General features: G+C 38.2%; 1 protein-coding gene across 1 annotated transcript in view; it reads left to right on the forward strand.

Annotated features, from left to right (window-relative positions):
* Positions 1–19,421, forward strand: part of GREB1 (growth regulation by estrogen in breast cancer 1) — an 86,866-nt gene that overhangs the window by 53,815 nt on the left and 13,630 nt on the right. Inside the window, exons 11-24 of the mRNA XM_014956757.1 lie at positions 369–719; positions 1,421–1,549; positions 2,769–2,894; positions 3,370–3,567; positions 3,658–3,838; positions 5,483–5,675; positions 6,236–6,372; positions 7,725–8,064; positions 9,614–9,729; positions 10,452–10,651; positions 12,470–12,559; positions 13,627–14,243; positions 17,650–17,752; positions 17,992–18,150. Coding sequence (XP_014812243.1) covers positions 369–719; positions 1,421–1,549; positions 2,769–2,894; positions 3,370–3,567; positions 3,658–3,838; positions 5,483–5,675; positions 6,236–6,372; positions 7,725–8,064; positions 9,614–9,729; positions 10,452–10,651; positions 12,470–12,559; positions 13,627–14,243; positions 17,650–17,752; positions 17,992–18,150 — 2,940 coding nt within the window. The remainder of the gene's footprint in view (positions 1–368; positions 720–1,420; positions 1,550–2,768; positions 2,895–3,369; positions 3,568–3,657; positions 3,839–5,482; positions 5,676–6,235; positions 6,373–7,724; positions 8,065–9,613; positions 9,730–10,451; positions 10,652–12,469; positions 12,560–13,626; positions 14,244–17,649; positions 17,753–17,991; positions 18,151–19,421) is intronic.

The raw sequence follows: 19,421 nt of genomic DNA on the forward strand, positions 1-19,421 counted from the left end.
ATATACAAAGTTCATCTTCTTTGATGAACTGGAACCTCAGCAACTAAAAATAAAAAGAAGGAGTAGAGCGGTAATTCACTGTCTGTAGTTTAGAAGTAGTATTACGCTGAGCCAGGCAGCACTCAACCTCTTAAATACTTCTAGTTACTGATATTTGGGTTCCCATTAGGGCAGCTTTACTTGAGTATCACAAAGGCACTTCAAAATGAAAAATTTGGTTCGCATCTGCTAATGGCAATAGAGTCATGCCTGCAGAAATCTGAAACATGATCATCTCTAAAAAGTACATCTTTAGAAAAAAAGCTTGTTTTCAACTCAACAGTTTTGTTTAATTGTTTCATAATGCTTTCCTCTTTAATTTTTGTTAGCCTCGGACCAGGTCCCTTTGATTGAGGATTTGGAACAAATATTCATGCGTTCGTGGCGGGAGTCCCACCTGTCTGAAATCCGCCAGTACCAGCAGGCTGTTCCCCAGACCTTTCCTCAGGTGCCCACCCAGATCGCACCGGTGACTTCAGCCCAGCTCCCCTGGCTGGCGGGGCTGGCAGCCAGCTCCTGCAACGACAGCGTCCACATCATCGAGTGCAGCTACTCGCTGGCCGAAGGGCTTTCTGAAATGTTTAAGCTACTCATTGAAGGAAAATTAATAAAGACAAACTACGTGGTGATCATATGTGCCAGTAGAAATCGAGCCATTGATTCCTGCATTGTGATAACAGGTAAGATGCCAAGGGTGTGTCTCCAGGCACAACAGAGTACTTCAATTCAATGAGGAGTTTGCTTGGAGTTTCCATAAGCTGCCTCAGAAAGCAGGATTTTTATCAACAAGTGATGGGTTTTGGAGAACCCGAGTTGATGCTACACAGTTAAGTCTCTCCCCAGCAGATCCCGTTCTGTCTGTGTTACTTGTCTCACCAAGGGGTCCCAGCCAGCGCTGCTATGGACAGATATTGGTGATTACAGCACACGTGGCACATAAAGCTCTCCTGCTCTGTGCGACTGGGACGTTACTGCCAGCAGAAGACCCAACATTTTCTTAGCTTCTAAAAGGTGGTCTTTCAGCATCATTCCCTTCCACAAGCTGTTGAGCGCTATACTGATAAATAAATTATTTGAATAGCTATTCAAAGATTCATTATGAGTGTAAGATAACTGACAATTCCTTTGGCTATTTATGTGGTCTTTTTATATACTGCATCAACAAATATTTCCTAAAAAGGAAAAGAAACACAAAGAATGGAAAACCGTGCATCTGTCTCACAGGTGTCTGATGCATACACATATAGGAGAGAGAAAAGACTCATCTCTGCCATTTTTGTGTGTGTGGTATTCATTTAGCTGGTAGTATTTTTATTATGACGTCTAACATTTTTACTTCAGTTTGAAGTGCTTTCAAAATGGCTTTTTTTTTTTCTTTTAGGAAAGTATCAGGCAAGAGTTCTGTCTGAGAGCATGCTCACTCCTTCAGACTACCAAAAAGAGGTTAACTATCAGCTGGTCACAGGGAAAGTGGAAACTCTGGGGTCCTTCTTTAGCACACTCTGCCCAGGTACCTAACAGGTTATGAAGAGGCATGCTTCCAAGTCCCTGAAACTTTTAAGTTAGAGAAAACAGCTGTGCTCATTACCTTTCCAGAAGCAAGGCATTATTAGAAATATATACAAATATATTAAAAATGCAGGACAAAATTGTGAAAGTACAGTTGAATTGAAATTCTTTCTAAAAATACCAGTGTCTAAAATCCCTCAATTTCATAAATATATGCCAGAAAATAGCTGAGTATATTATTTCTAGCTATGCAAATCCATCCATATACTGTGCAAGTCCATATCCATATGAATGTATAAATTCTTTTGCCCAAAGCACAGAATTCGTTTAGACCACGAAAGGAAAGATTTGTCTTTTTAACTTAACATTCTGTGAATTTAATCACAATTAACTTAATGGGAAGGAGAGGAAAATTGCAGAGATCCTTTTTTAATTGAGTATACTGAGGATTAGTACAAGCTGGATTATCTGGGGATAGATCCAGCCACATGGAAAGTTAAACCCTATCACACAACTAGACCAAATGCAGCGTATTTGTCCATATTAATGGGATGTCACGGTCCCTTTGCCATTCACTTCATGTCTGTAAATCTGTGCTTAGGTCACAAGAACCCTTCTGGATGCGTCATGATATTCTGAGTGGTCACTTAAGACAAGCTTGTTTTTCTTGAACCATCATGTAGTTATGTTAGTGTTTTAGTTCAAGAAAACATACCTTACCTGCTTCAGCATTGTGTGTAGCTGCAAAACTCATATTTCTCTTTCAGCTTTATAGGGAATTATTTTTCTTTCTGTCTCTGAAAAACGCTAAGTATTTTAAAATATTTAGCAGATCTGCCAAAGCTTCTTGTAATCCTTACTAGTGAGTGGTATAGCTCCATGGTCTGATCATAAACTAAGACAGTTTCACATCTTTGTTGTTGCTGATTTGTATCAGGGCCTTGAGGCTAGTTTTCTGCCAGCCTCAATAAATGTTCTAGCCAGTGGTCTGCAGAGTTGGTCTGTCATTCCTGGCCCTGATTTGCATTTTATTAGTGTTATTCTGTAAAAACAGATGGAATAGAAAATAACAAGAGGGTTCCTGTATAAAACAGCCAAAAAGCCAAGGGCAGGATAAATAGCTAGCATATATAAAGCTCTTTAAGATCTACAAAACAAAATCGGTATGAAACGCAGCTCTTAACATGGATGTTTACTCCACTGTCTCTTCAATTTGATAGAGGGTGACATCGATCTTTTGCTGGAGAAATTTTATCAGGAAAACCAAGGGCACATCTCTTCATCACTTTCTGCTTCAGTGAATAAACCAACAGCACTGAACGGAACTGGAGCAGCTACATGTACAAGTAAGTTAGGAGGATTTTCCTTAATAAAGAGGTAACAGAGTAGGGTACTTGAGACCAGGTCTCTGGCTGTGCAGTTAGAACCCTCTGGGGCAGAATCCCAGGCTCTTGAAGGCAAAGGTCCAGAGGCAAACAGCAACTCATGTCTTGGGACAGTCAGGTTTACACTGTGGATGCTCTGCTTCAGTTCACTGGGTATTGTACTCTCTGAAGCTCCAAGTCTTACTTCTATGGTAGCAGAATGCTATTGCACAAGTTTCAGTTTCAGCTCTCAGACATTTAAGAGACTTATAGGATCACAACACCCAAATGCAGAAAGATTTCTTTGCATATTCCACATAGATTTTCATAAACTGGAACTTCTGTTCATAAGCAAAGAACCTTAAAGAGTAGATTAATCATTCTTTGCCAGACTCTAACATTTTGCATTAGATTAGACTGTGGTCATATATCTAAGCAGAATCTTGCCTTTTTCCAGGTTATGAGATTGAACGACACCAGATTCGTCCGTTCCAGCTAGCAGTGGCTCAGAAATTGCTGTCGCATATTTGCTCAATTGCTGACTCCAGCACTCAAAATCTTGATTTGGGTTCCTTCGAGAAAATTGATTTCTTGATTTGTGTTCCACCCTCCGAAGTGACTTATCAGCAGACTTTGTTTCATCTCTGGCACTCAGGTGCTCCTTAGTTAGCTTTATTTTAGATTTACTGGAAATTTTAAAATGCATTTATATCTGGAGATACTGACATTTGTTCCATTTCTTTAGGTATTTTATTAGAACTTGGATTAGAAAAGGAACATCTTACAAAGCAGAGGGTGGAACAGTATGTTATGAAAATAGATGCAGAAGCCCAGATTAAATTCAAAGTCTTTTTACAAAACTCTATGCAGAATCCCCATACACTGTTTGTCCTAATCCATGATCATGCACACTGGGATCTAATGAGGTAAGAAAACTGTAACTTGTTATTAAAGCAATTATTATTGTTTGCATTAGCTCAAAGATCAGCTTTCTGATTTATCCCTTCCTTCATCTTTGTTTGCATCTTTCTGCTAACTCCCTCTTCCCATGTGTTGAATAAACATCTTTTCTTTTAAGGTCCTTCATGACTTATTCTTATCCTGCTTATTGTAGTACGCTTCAGTGGAACATTTCAGCTTTCCTTGCTCACCATTCTTATCTTCTTTCAGCCACAGCTATTGTTTTTTTGGCTGGTTGTCATTTGTTCAAAGGAAAGCTTCCTGTGAAAGTACACAGAGCTCATTATCCTCTGTCAGTGTCCTCCAGGCTGTAAAACATGCAAAACCCCTCCACAGTGAGTAGACAACTAGTGAGCCAACACTGCTGCTTATTTTTTTAACTGATTGGAAATTTGCCAGGACAATGTTTTTTCTATCCAGAATAACTGATTTGTAAAAATTGAAAGCTGCTGTGGATACGTAGTCACGTCAGGTAGAGAGAACATACTTGGAGAACATACTGAATTCCAGAAACACCAACATTTTCCAACTTTGGGAGCATGGTAGTGTTTCTGAAACCAGAAACTATGGAATATTACTTATCAATGAAATTACAAAGTCTTGTCTTTCATACTGGTTAAGAAGGATGATTTTCACCAAAACTTTAGTTTTGTATGTGTCAGTTTTCTGTTCAACTCCTCTATCTCTTAGGAACTTACATGACCTATTACAACCTTCAAGGCATTTATTCATTGTATTGCTGCTTAACTCTGATATTTTTTCCTCTTATCTAATAGAGATATGTAAGTCACAAATATTTAAGTGACTGTTCTGCACAGCAGGATTCATGCCACCTAACAGAAGTTGGTTAAATGAGGTCTGAAACAGGAGTGTGATTGCCTGGGGCTGCCCACATAGACCCAACAGAGACACGGGCATCTCAGAGGCCTGACTTAGATCGTGAGTGGACACAACCAATTTTTGGAGTTAGTTATCTCTCTCTGCTGGAAACAGAAGGGGCTTGCAGTGACTAGGCTTGTAACTTAGTCACTGCAGGTAAATGCCAAAACTCAAATAGCATGATTTTGGACTGAATTTTACACCAGAGCAAGGAATTGACTGTAGATGTTCCATGATACTGGCATTTACCCTAACAATAACTATTTTTCCCTTTCATTATAGCTCTATCACAAGTAGTTTCCTTCTGTTTTTCTGTCATATTGACTCACTGTCTGTCATTTTCTATATCTTGATTTTTTGTGGTAAGAATTATATCTTCTAAAGGGTAGCATTCACAATCTGGCCAAAGTTGCTATAGGACTATGTGTTTATTCATTCTGCCAAAACATCAGCTTCCTTTCATCCTTTATCTCTTCTATTCTGTTACCTATAAGGGACTGTAATTAGCTAACTAGGGAGCTTATAAGACTTACAGAATTTTTAAGCTGAAATGAAATAATTTGCATTTCTTTTCCCATCCTTCTCTGCAACAAAAGCAGGGCAAAGTACAGAGTCCTATGTTCCTTGTATGTGTTTAACTTTGATTCCACATCCAGGTTAAAGCTATTCCACTGACACAAATATTCCCTTGTGCTGATCACTTTGGAGAGTTTTGCTTTTCATTTTTGCAGTGCTATGCATAGCCTTTATCCTCAAACAGAACTGTCTACGGGACTTGTGGATAGACTGCTGAACTGCAGGGAGGTAAAAGAGGCACCAAATATTGTGACCCTCCATGTGACTTCCTTCCCCTACGCGCTGCAGACACAGCATACTCATATCAGCCCTTACAATGAGATCCATTGGCCTTCTTCATACAGCAATGTAAGATGGATGCTTTGAGGTACTTTTTTTTGTGAGCTTTTCCTGTTACTTAACATTTACATACTTGGTGAAATTGTGGAGGGCCCATGATTTTTGTAAACAAGAATGAAGTTTGCATGGCATCTTTTTCTTGTTCAGTCTGTGGAAAGTTCTTTTTCCTGTTCCTTATCCTGTCATTTCTTGCCTTTTTTCTTAATTCCTTTTATAACTTCTCTAAACTGTAGTGGCTTTGCTAAAAATCTACATAAATGGAAACCATCTGAAAATCTGGATCATGGATTTTCTTCATATGTGTGCATTTTTATTCTATGCAGAGCTGTTCTGTCTGTATATGTGTATGTGGGGAGAGAGAGAAAGAAACAAGGAAAAATTCGGTCAAACTTCTGTTCTCTCAAAAAAATTAATTCTGTTTCTTTCTCTCCTTGTTTGAATATGTCTGGGTAGATGTATGCTTATTAGAGAATGCTATTGCAAATATATCACGTCCCAATGGTTAATCAATTGTTGATTAATAATTGATAAACTTTAAATTTATATTTTTATTGCTTGATTTGTTTTAGGGTGTAGATTTATACCATGAGAACAAGAAATACTTTGGACTGTCAGAATTCATCGAGTCCACCCTCTCTGGACATAGTATTCCCCTGCTTCGGTACGACAGCTCTTTCGAAGCAATGGTCATGGCTTTGGGAAAAAGGTACAGTGCCCTTCTTTGTTTAACACAGCAAATTTAGGAGGCGCGTTCTAGTGACTTGACTTACTAGCTACAAGCTTGGTTATTTTTTTTTTCCCTCATTGTCCCACAAATTAGCTGTGTATGCAAGGGCATTTCACTCTCTCTTATTTTTCTCCTACTGTCTTTTTATGTATAAATTTGGCTTGTAATCTAATCAGTCTAGGCTGCCTCTTGCTATGAACATGCACACTATTTAGCCCAATTTTGAGTGTGCTCTTGTAACCAGTAGCTACTTCTATATTTTAAAAATCTAACCCTGAATCATTATGTAGTTTCAAATGTGTTATTGCTTTTGTCCAATGTTATTACTTGCTGACCCTGACTGATTTTGATGTATAGAATTTCTGGATACTGCACTTGGACCACAAAGAAAAGTAGACTTATCACTATGGTTTGTACACCTCAATGAGCAATAAAAACTTCAGAGCATATTGAATGTATTGAAAATACATTATTAGTTTTCCTTGGTCCCTGTGGAACAAGTCTAGAATCACCACAAAAATATAGTAACACATTATGTGCATACATGCAGCTCTGAATGAATTCTTTGGGACCTGTAAGAAGAACAAGACAGGACAAGTAAAATATTGTGAGTCTGTATCGTGAACTGGGAGACTGAGCACATCCACACTTAACTGCTGGGGCTTGTACAGGGTGCTTTGGAGCTCTGATCACATGTATCAGGCACTTCTCTGAGCAAGCCACAGTTCCTCTTTTTACTGTGTACCTGGATTTCATTTCTGTGAAACCCAGAGCACAGGAAGCTGCTGCATATCCATGTCTCTGCCTTCCATCGACTGGGGATTGACACAGGCTGTACCTGGGCTTGGGAACTTGGAGTGCTCATTGGATGCTGCCTACGTATTTGTCCTCTTGGACATCCTCAGGGCTTCAGTAACAAAACAAGAGAAACACCATACCCACCCTCCTGCCCCATAAGGATAATGCATAATGAAGAATACTATTCTCTTTAGTAAGAGGATATAATTTTGATTGATGATATTGAGTGCCTTAGCAAATATTCTATGATAAATTTTGTAACAGCAGTAAAGTCTTGGTAACTTACAGTGGTGTAACCTTAATGGACTACATGCTCAGTAAATCTTTACTCAGAATTGGAGAGACAACATCACTTCTGATTGTGAAATGATGCCTTGAAAGCCTGTCAAACTGCAATTTGGTGAGATTGTGTTGTACAGTAGATATGAAGGATTCTTTACAGGAGAAAATCCTGAGTTTACTATATTCTGTAAAAATTAGCTTTTTCACTTTAGCCTTTAATACTTCGCTATTTAATTCACCATTTATTTCAGGTTCCCCAGATTACACAGTGCAGTGATAAGGACATTTGTCCTCATACAGCACTACTCTGCAGCTATGATGGCAGTGTGTGGTCTTTCTCAGATGAAGAATTACACCTCAGTTGAAACTCTGGAAATCACCCAAAACCTAATAAACTCTTCAAGACAATGTCCTAGTGGTCATGGCCTCATGGTAGTGTTGAGAATTCCATGTACCCCGCTGGCTGCAGTGGCATATGAACGTCTGTATAATGTAAGGGAAAGACTAGCCCTCGAAGATAACTTTGAAATAATCTTGGGAAATCCTAATTCTGGAATCACAATAGGGAAGCACTTTGTGGAGCAACTAAAGGTAACTTGCAGAACGACATATACTGGGAAGCTTCATTAGATGGGTAGGTGGGGAGACTTTACCTGTGAGAATTATGGTTATAAGCTGAAGTGTGGATCTTACTAATAAAATAAACACTACAGTAAGTAGCATGACTTTTATATTTTATGCATACTGTCTGTGATAACTCTACTGTCCTACCTCTGCTCAATACTCAGTGGAATATTAACTAATATGGCTAGAACTTGGCTTCCAGCAGCAACCCTCCCAAACAGTTGAACTGCTTTTATCTACAGTGACCGTGAGCAATACGGAAAGAAGTTAAATAAAATTCTCTCAGTTTTAGCAGAACTTCCTCACAAAATCATTGTACTGCAAAAAGATTTTAATCAGTGACCAGTAGAGAGTTACATTATTTTTGTCACCAGCAGGTGGCATGAAGGCACCAAATCAGTGATGCTAGTTATGGGTCCTAGAGCACTCCAGTATTCACAGCTCAGGACTTTATGCTTTCTGAACCATGTGTTGGTTTATGGATTAATTTATATATTTTATGTCCAGAGTTGTGGGTCATCTGGTTACCAATACTCTGATACTGTCGTACTGATACAAGTGGTACTCTGATACTGCCTTGCTCTTCATAAAGTTATCATCTAATCACCAAAGTAAAAAGATATTTACATTCTAGGATGGTGTAATATATATGTGTACTATGCCTGATTCAATACATGTTAGATGAAGTCATTTGAGATCCAGGCCCTAATGCTGATCTTATTCTGTTGTAATTTAGGCATAACTTATTGTGAGAAATCAGTATTAGTTCTGCATCAGACCCTGGTTCTCTTCTCTGACATGCATAATGGTGGTATATGTATGAATGTCAGAGGCTGAGTTGTCATACTCGTTGGTGCCACTGTGTGCTCCTTTTCTGCAGATCAGTCTTACAGCAAAAAAGACGGACTGGTACGAGTAAAGCAGTATAGCCTGATACTAAACAGTCAAACAATAGATCTAGTTATCAAACTTCTTATCAAGTTATCGGGAAAACTGATAGCTTTGGGGGAGAGCAGGAGACTTCAGAAGGCAGCAAGTGAGGACAGGGGTATGTGTGTGTTGAACACTTCCCCCTATGCCTCTAAGGTGAAAAAATCTCATTCCTAGCTCATTTTCTTCCTTGGACTCAGACATTATCTGCCACAAAGAGCAATCCTCTGTAGAGAATACTCTTCCCTAAAGCTCCTACTCAGCTTTACTGTCTATTGTACCGTACCCACTCTACCCGTCCATGCCCTGGCCTCAGTGCTATGCAGCTGGGAAGCTGGGAGGCTTTTCAGAGTGGAACATCCTGTCCCAATCTCCTCAGATTTACAGCTGGCAGATTGCTACCTGTAGTGCTTTCGGAATTGTGTCATCTACCTGTGTTGAAATTGGCTCTGCTATACAGCTTCCCTTGGTGGACCATCCATCCACTGTACAAATTGATTCATATAATGAATGATAAAAATGTATATTTCTGTATTTTTATTTGTGCCATATAGATGTGTCCAGCAATGTTTCTTGCTTTATACAGGTCTGGCAGAAAATTGAAGATGTAGATTGGAGGCCACAAACCTATTTGGAACTGGAAGGTTTGCCTTGTATATTGATATTTAGTGGTATGGATCCACAAGGGGAATCTTTGCCACGGTAAGAAGATCCGGTAATATCTCAGTGGCAGATTTTTATCCATTGGCTATAGGTTACCAAATGGTTATAGGTTAACTGTTTAATTACTTGTGGGAGAAGAAAGCTGATTTCAGTGGCAGGGTGCTTCTTTTCCATTTTTTGGCAGTTTTTATATCATAATACAAAAGACATATTATTAATAATAACATCCTGTTTAGAGCAAGATATAAGTAGCTCAGAAAATATTATGAGAGTTGTCCCAGTTTAGAGGAGGGAATTAGGGGTATGTAAAAAAAAAGAAAAAGTATAGCTACTTTAGATACCTTAGCAGAGCTGAAATATTTGCATGATGCTGGCACGGTGCTACAGGATGTGTAGAGAGATTGGTGCCTTCTGGAATAGCAACTGGAAGCCAGACAGGATGCCCGGGGGCACTAAATGCTTTTGTATGTTCAATTGAATCCCATTTTGCATGTTAGGCTTAGAACCCAAATGATTATTATTTTTATTATGCTGATGCTAATGTTCAGTGTACTAGATTAAGCTGCATAATGGGATTAGGGACAAAAAAAAAGTGTATGCATCACAGTGGTAAATTTATTAAGCACAAAAGGTATTCTCTGTTCTATCTCATCCGTGGTTTAGGCAGATCATGAAAAAATTCCCCTTTGGCTGTGTTTGTAAAAGAAATAAGGGATAGATTACAGTGAGTTTTCATACTAGCCCCTCTTGTTTCTCTCCAGATCACTGAGATACTGTGACCTACGTTTAATAAATTCATCTTCTTTGGTAAGGACAACCTTGGAGCAAGAACTTGGTTTGGCAGCATACTTTGTGAGCTCAGAAGTTCACACAGAGAAAGCAGTTGTGAATGATGTTTTAGAAAGTGACCCAGAGAAACTAAGCAGCACTGATAATGAAGATGAAGAAATAGCGACAGAAGGTATTATTAGTAGTGATAATAAAAGAATTGAGTTGATTAATAAAATGATTGAGTTGTATTAGAAAAAGCAGGATTGTATGGATACCTACTCAGTGAGAGTTTCTGGAGTTAGCCTTACTGAGTGAGCTCTGCTCCTCCGTTTTGCTTCTTCTCATTGAATTTGTGTTTTCTCACCCTCCCTGCCCAGGTACTGCTGCTCCTGCAGCATTTTAATCTCTTGCAGTATTTGCTGCGTCTGTTCTCTCTCTCTTTTTTTAACGCTCCCTTCTCTCCCCTCCCTCCCTGCCTCCTTTGCCCAGTATGTTCTGGCAACCGAAAAGTGGAGCTGAAGGGGATACATCCCCAGATGCTCCCTGTTGGGAGCATCCGTTCTCTCTGTTGCCTGCCCTGCAGCAGGAAAGTGCATGCTTTGCTGTCAGGGAAGCAGGGACCTGATCCCCTCCCTCACAGCAGGGACAACTCCACCTAAACTGTCCCTGACTGATGCTACCGAACCTGGGCTCACACACTGACAATGATGGAGATCCCTCCCAAGGAAACTCTACCCAGTTGAGTAGCCTCTAGTTTGGAAGGTATTAAATAGTGTGGCTAGAAAATATATCTTAACATAGTAACTTCTGAGTACTCCTTGAAAATGTCCATGACTTCAAATTGACAGTCTAGAGTTAATGAATTTATAATTTCTTGAGAGCAATTGAAAACACATAAATGTGGGAAAAAAAACAAAAATAATTTATCCAGGAAATGTTGGGGTTTTTTTGAGTGATAGTTGATGGACATTATCAGTTATTGTTAAGTCCTTTACATTTTTCTTCACCGTCTGTTGTGCCTTTCAACTGTGGAAAACAAGGGATTTTTATCCTCGTAGGTTATTTAAATCTCAAACTGCTTGCCTTCATTTCCTTTTTCTATATTATGAGGAAGAAGAGAGCTGGTTACTGTTCACCTATTAAGTACTTACTGATAATAAGGATAGCAGAACAAGCAGAACAAAAATATTTACTTTAATCAAATATGTAGTTTTCATAGAGGAATGAAATACGTAAGGTCATACTCAGACTGTCTACAACAGAGGCCTACTTAAGATGTGATGAGTACTTCTGTCCCTCTAGTTGAAGTACACCGAGATTATATGTGTTCTGAGTCAAATGGGTGGCTAAGTTGTTAAGCATCTAAGTTGTAAGGCTGCTTTCCTAGTCCATGAAGAGTCCAATTTCAGAGTCCAATTCAGAACACTTGAGATGGAATTACAGTCGAAGCTTTCTGCTGGCAGTGCTTGCGTCTCTATCACGGTAAAACTGCACAGAAACAAGCATTTTAACTTAGAAGCTTAAGCAAGGAGCCTCAAGTGAATATCCTTGGTGGCCATCCAAATATGGATTTTCGTCATCAAAAGCTGAGGTATGATCTGGCAATAAAACTGTAATATATGGGGTAGGAGGTAATTTCATAACGAACTGTCAAAATAGACCTTGTTGCCTATTGGTTTCCCTGACACTGGAATAGTGAGGAAAGTAAGACATGGGTAGAAAGAGAAAACACAGTTGAGACATGCCTAGAAACTAGCAGCTCCTGGCTGCAGCATTGATTTTCTGAAGCTATTGCAGCTCAGCATAGTTAGATTAGACCATAAGCTGATCCAATATTGCGTGGCAGGAACAGATACTGTCCACACTGAAAACAGTGTCAGAATGAGGACAAAACCCACACAAACTCTTCCATGTTTTCCCCTACTTTGACAATGTAGGTGTGCCTTCTTACAGGCTTACTTAAATTATATTTTGTTTTTGTTTTCCCCTATTACCATTCATGAAACAGGTTCTACTTCAGAAAAGAGAAGTCCTATGAAAAGAGAAAGATCTCGTTCCCATGATTCTGCATCTTCATCTCTCTCTTCCAAAGCTTCCAGTAAGATCTTAAGATCTTCTCTATTATGTTGCATTTAGGACATAAAAGAGACCTTTCATTTAGCTTACTAGAGAAATAATACAAGGCATAAAACACTAAGGCCTATTGTAATGGGATCACTGAAGATAACTTCAAAAAAATAAGCATCAGACTTCTGAAATATAAGAAATAAGATCTTTCCTTGCTTGAAAAATAATCATAGAGTTGGGTGCCTAAACCAGGTACTTCTTTAATATATGCCACCATACTGTTCAGCTTCAGACAGACATTCCTTTGACCACGTGGAGACTGATTCCTTAACCAGCTCTCAATCTACTCTGACGACTGAAGTATTTGCATGTCCTCTTTGGAATTCACAGAACCACTTAAAATGAGGCCTGTAACTGTCAAGAAATCGTAGGAGATAGAATAGATAAAGTAAAAATATACCACTTCTAGAAAATCAGCTATTAGCTGTGGGGTTTCTACGTGACATATTCAAGGTCAACATTCATGAGTTCAGTGTGTGCCCTGAGCTGACCAAAAGCTGTATGAATGAATTCATGCATTATGGAGCACCAGAGCCGTGAGAGCCGTGTTTTATTAGATTGCACTGAACACTGCAGTGATGCAGACACGCAAGTGTCAGATCAGATCTGGCTCAGAGCTGAGGACTGTTTCTAGACATCAGCCTCTGTGGACGTTTCTGTAGTCTGATGGGGTAATAGCCTCTGAATGCTTTCTTGCACTCTTTTTAAACGATGGTTTTGGTAATTTTGTATTTGTCTTGAGTGATGGAAATATCTGATGAACACCTTAAGCAAGGAATGGATGGAGGAAGTAGAGGACAGGACAATCACTGACATCTTTCCTGTGCACCTCAGAAGCCACCTTCTGTGCTGAGAAAAATACACAAAACTTGTCCCATTATGATTTCCTATATGAGAATGGTGAAAGCAAGAACAGGAGTGGGATTGCAATGCTTGATGGATGCTTTATCTAAATGATTTTTTTTTTTTGTTTTGCTTAACTATGACATCGACTAGCAGAGATCCTTGCACTGTGTTAAAATACAAATTTTCTTTTAGTTACAGCATTCTGCAGTGAGTCATCTCCTCCTTTAATAGCAGCAGGGGATACAGCAAAATCCCCCCATCAAGTCCCAAGCAACAGCGCTGAAGAAACTACAAATAACTATGAAAAGCAGAAGCAGAAAGTAGACAAGGGGGCACAAACAACAATCAGCAAACACTTGCCACCGGTAACGGAACAGATGGATATGAAACAAAACATAAAAAGTGCCCAAATTTCCATCACCTCATCATCCTCCTCACCTTTCTCCTCCTCATCTTCCTCCTCTGCACCTACTCATAACTCCTTCATCCTGCAGACCTCTCAGTGCTCCATGACCAAAGCATCAAAACAGCCTCCCATAGTTTTCCTGCCCAAACTGGTTTATGACATTATTACTTCTACGGACAGCAGTGGACTTCCCAAATCATCGTCCCTCTTGCCTTACCATTCTGTTATGTGGGCAAGTTCTTTTCGTCCTCTTATGAGTAAGATGATGACTTGCACGGAGCAGTCTCTATACTACCGCCAATGGACGGTTCCCAAGCCAATCCATATGGACTACAACAATAGAAATGAGGGCAGAATGGACACCTTTCACCCAAGAAGGCTGCTGCTGAGTGGGCCACCACAGGTGTGTAATAAGAACAAGGTATTATATTTATTTTGTTTGATTTTATCATAATTTCAGAAAAAAAATAGATTAGTTATTACTATTCATACTTGAAGGGTTTTTTTTGATGGAGTGTAAGTTGCTTATGTTTTATTTACCAAACCCTTCTAAAATAACTTTCCTTTATTTTCTGTTAGCCTGAGTTCAAAGGCAATGAAGCTGCAACAATGTTCATTTTAAGTCAGTTTGAAAATGTTTGAAAAGATAACTTGCTCAAGAGATAGATTTCATGTATAATTTCAGGTTTTAAAAGTTGAATATGCATTTACATTTTAAATAAAGATCAAAGGCCCTTACAAAACCACTTTAATATGATCAATCTGAAGACATTTGGGAGTATGTAATTAAGTTTTCTCTGTTTCCTCCATGCAGCAGACAGAAATAGAAGCTGTTGTAAATAACACATGCAGGAAGGCCAGTTCAACATTAGCAAAGCCATATTTACAAGATAAGTAGCAGACCCAAGAGTTTTTAAATTACTTTGAAATGATATATGGGAATGAGTATAGTTCTAAGAAGTTCCTTCTCTTCTAAATTCTTTAAGAATATTTAGCACTTATCTCTGAGCAAGCTATCTCCTAGTTCAATGCACATGATGTCACATTTTAAAAGTAATATTGTGCCTCATGTTCTGCTGAAGCACGAAGCAACAAGACAGGAAGAGGCATCATGCCTAGTAAGAGCATATAGGTGTCCTGTGAACCTCAGAAGTCAAAAAGGATAAATCCAAACCAAGACAAGGTCCCATGTTTCCAGTTACTGTAACATCAACTGAAAGAATGAATCTAAAGATGGTTACTGATCTGAAAGTTAACTTCCTAGGTGATCCACTCTTCTCTGCCCATCCATTTCAAAAGGAAACTCTATGCTGCTATTTGGTAAATGATTGTGTTCCGTTGTACACTCAAATTTATGGTGCAGTAAGAGAAAGAGCATAAATGGGCTTTTCATATTGGGACTTCTCCAAATGTTACTGTAGTTCATAAAGGATTCCAGAAAGTACTCTTTCTGGAAAAATAAGCAGTTTTTCACTGTCCATTCCTTTGATCTAAATTGTTCATGTTTGCCAAAGATTGAGGTATTATGTGATCAAGAAACTGAATTTCATACTCAGCTGCAGCATAAAAATGATTAAATTCTGGAAGAGAGATGTTGTTCATTTCCACCTCAAAGAAAAAGACAGGCTTTGACAGATTTTGTTAGAATTTTATATGCATACACATAAATCTCCACAAAGATACTATTCTCAAAGCCACCGTAAATATCCAGATTAGCTGATAAGAAAATATTTCTTTGGTATTCATTTTTTATGGGTGACAAATGTGAATCTGATTCTCAGAAGAGTCATTCAGTGACTTCTGAGAGCATATTACACACCTGTGAGAAGGTTTTGATGCTTCACACACTCGATACTTGCCATTTAACTAGATCTAATTAAACAGGCAGCTTATTTATTCATTGGCTCCTTTCCAGGGTATGATATTCACCATTTAGCAGTATAAATTTTTTTCTTCAACTACTGAAACAGGACTCCTGTTGACCCTCTACAGCAGTGAATTTCAGCCTTGAAATCACTTCTTTTGCATGAAACTCCATCTCTTTTCCACCTGTCCCCACAATGCAGGTTGTTTATTAATCTCGCATTGGGCCATACAGATGGACCTAAAGCGTGTCCTAAAGGACACTCTTCACACGTTTGTTCATTTTATATCTCTCAGTTCTTTCTGAAGAATATACCTATTTCACACAGAACAGATTCACGCACATTGAGCTAGGAGTACCATGTCTTCTTCCTAAGTTTCAATATTGATTTCAGTATGTGAAAAAAGACAGCAGCTTTATTTTCTTTACTATTTTAACCTCCCAAAGTACTAAGAGTACAAGGACAATTAGGTACGTTAGAAGGCAATACATGCATTATTTTTACAAGAGACTTTAGGAAATGCAGCAAAAACTGGATAAGTATAGAACAGATTTCTATATTTACCTGTAAGTTAGCTCACATCATACAAGTTAAGCCATTTGTTAGAGAATATGAATAAATATTCACCACCATGAACAACATCTATCATATCTATGGCGAGAAATCTAGTCCCTAGGGCAGCCATAAAAATGCCTATAAGGAAGCCTAAACTCACTAAAATATTTTTCTTAGAAACGTTAAAGTTCCCCAAGCTGCAAATCAAGGTTTTGTACCTTTGTTTTTCACTGTATATTACAACATTTTCCTGCTCATGAGCATGGCTCAGTCCTGTGGCACCACATCGATGGAATGAAGCAAGCACCTCTTCAGACACTTTCTCAGGAAGAAAACTGCTGCCCATATTATTTGATTTTCCTCTACTCCTATTAAAATCTTATTACAATGGGCTTATATACCATTCAGCCTATGTAAGAAAAATATTAGGGGAATATTTAATATCTCTTTGGTTAGCTATGTTTTAGAAGAATGTAGCAAGTGGAACCAAGGAGAAGAGCCAGCACCATTTGACCAGCTCTCTGTGGACCCTCAGCATGTTTTCTGTGAATCATCTTTGGTTCGCAGACCACAGTTTGAAAACCACTGCTGTGGTATGTGAAGAACTATCTATCTCACCTGGAAATTAAAATAGAAAAGCCTTATGGCTTTTGAGTAAATCATTGGCTGTGGCTTATACCTTTCAGCTGAAAAAACTATAAAAAGGCAGCAATACTATGGGTCATAATGAAGAAAAAATATATATGGCTTACTGGTGGGGTAAAAAAAGAAAAGGAGAAAGTTATAATATAATTTTAAAACATAATTTTAAAAGGTAATTTTAAAACTTTGGAAGGGAAATAATGCATTTTTAGCACAAGAGGTGAAACAATACATTCTTACATATACCATGTCCTCCTGGGGTGGAGGTGGCCTGCACAAGTTCTGCTCTAGATACATGCCACTTTGTTCTTCATGATAATCAGTGTACTCCAATAGCAGGCAGTGTACCAGTAAATTTGCAAATATGAAAGGGTTGAGGTAACTCTTTAGTTATCTTGTCATTTCAGGAGGTTTTTTGGAACATTTTATGAGCTTGGATGGATTTTTTTAGAAGTTCATTGCCTATGTAGAAACTATAACATCAGGACAGAAAATTTTTAACTGTGGGCCTGTATTTAGACCTGTGATATAAAATGCGTTTTCCAAACTACATTCCTGCATAGAGAGAACAAACTGTTGAGCATTTAAGCATTTAATTTATGTCAAGGAATGTGCAAATACAGGGATATGTAAGTGCTGAATATTAATATTTGGTTTCACTGCAGCTGCAATTTCAAGATAAGTGGAAAAGTAACATGTTGAAAAATGAGAATTTACTTTTGTTTTTTCTAATTTATATATTTACAGATAGGGAAAACAGGTGCCTATCTGCAGTTCCTCAGTATTTTGTCCCGAATGCTGATTAGGCTGACAGAAGTGGATGTTTATGATGAGGAAGAAATCAACATTAGTAAGTTCTTGATATAAAAAAAAATTGCTTCTGGAGACTAGAAAATTGTTACGTTACATTGAAAACTAGTAGTCTGTATATTCTATGCCGTTCACCTTTGCAATTAATTTACATTATTGAAATATTTAAATTATTAAGAACAAATGATGCAGAAATAATAGGCACAGCAAAGCCATAGCAATATAAAGAGCTTTAAAAATTGTAATTACATGAATTCTTATTTTTCAATAATATCATAGACATAAAAGAAGACTCTGATCAATACTGCCATCAGCCTGGAGATCTGTGGCCAGATTTGGAGACATTTAAGAAGATGCCTTTTGACTACACTATCCATGACCCGAAATATGAAGATGCAAGTCTGATTTGTTCAAAGCTTCAGACTATAAACAGTGAAGGTTAGAATTTGGAAAATCTAGATTGGTACACATATATGTATTTATTGTTTTTAGCGTGAGAATCCCATTAAACTTTTAAACAGAGTGAAATTATCAGAATTGCACTTGACTAAGTAATAGTGAAAAAAGATTTGAAGTTTGCTAGATGAAGCACCAAATTGTGAGTCTTATAAACGTTTTATGGAACATAGGTAGTCTTTCATTAAAAATCTCTGATTCCATAATAAGTTCGTGTAATTGAATTTTTTTTACATAGTAGCATTGTTCTGCTCTGTACCAATGAAGTTACTTAGGTAAAGTTATTTATGTACTTATAAGTGTTTATAGGTTTATTTTTTAGCTTCTGATTTAGATTTGGAAAGCATGAGATGCATATGTCCAGGTCTAGATTCCTGGAGTACTGAGGTGTGAATTAGTCCTCTGGATTAGCCAGCTGAATGTATGCAAGTCCATGGGACTTGGTAGGATGTATCCAAATGTGCTGAGGGGGCTGGCCAACATCCTTCATTTGTAAAAGGTAACAGCGATTGCTGGAGGTTCCTGGTGGTTGGAAAAAGGAAAATGTCATGCCCTTCCTCTACAGGACAGAAGGAACTGCAACGGGAACTTACAGATGCAAACTATCATAGGTAGGCAGCATAAGGGTGTGAGACAGCAGACAATTTGCAACATGGGAAATTACAATGAGATAGTATGAAAAATATGTCCAGAATAAAAGTAGTCAAACTGTGGAGCAGATTGCTCAGAGAGACTGTGGAAACTCCATTTAGTGATTTTCAAAACTTGACAGTACAAGGAACAACCTTGAACAACCTGATCTGATGCTGGAAATCTGAGTGATTGGTTTAGCCAAGTGATATAACAGAAGTCCTTTTCAGCAGAAATTACATCTTCTCTTCCTGCAGTCTCCCATAAAGGGAACCCATTCTTTTTTCTATAAAACAAACCTATTTATAAATGTGGATATTTACTAAAGAGCAAAATCACTAAATTGCCACATTCATTTCACATAATCTACTGTGATGTCCATCACAGGACAGTAAACGCCTGTCATAAGACTCTTTTTAACTCTATTACTTTTGCAAACATTCAACAAATAATAACATGAGTGTCAGTAATAATTTTAACAATCTGGCTTTGCTTACACCTCAGCCTTATGTGAACCTGTGCAGAATTATCGTAATCATGAATGTACAGATACTTCTTTGTAGTCCCCTTTGCTGTATATAATATATAAAACATATACTATGCTCAGAATGCATTCTTAGTTT

This window comes from Calidris pugnax, unplaced genomic scaffold (genome assembly GCF_001431845.1).
Source record: "Calidris pugnax isolate Ruff unplaced genomic scaffold, ASM143184v1 scaffold171, whole genome shotgun sequence".
Taxonomy (NCBI): Eukaryota; Metazoa; Chordata; class Aves; order Charadriiformes; family Scolopacidae; genus Calidris; species Calidris pugnax.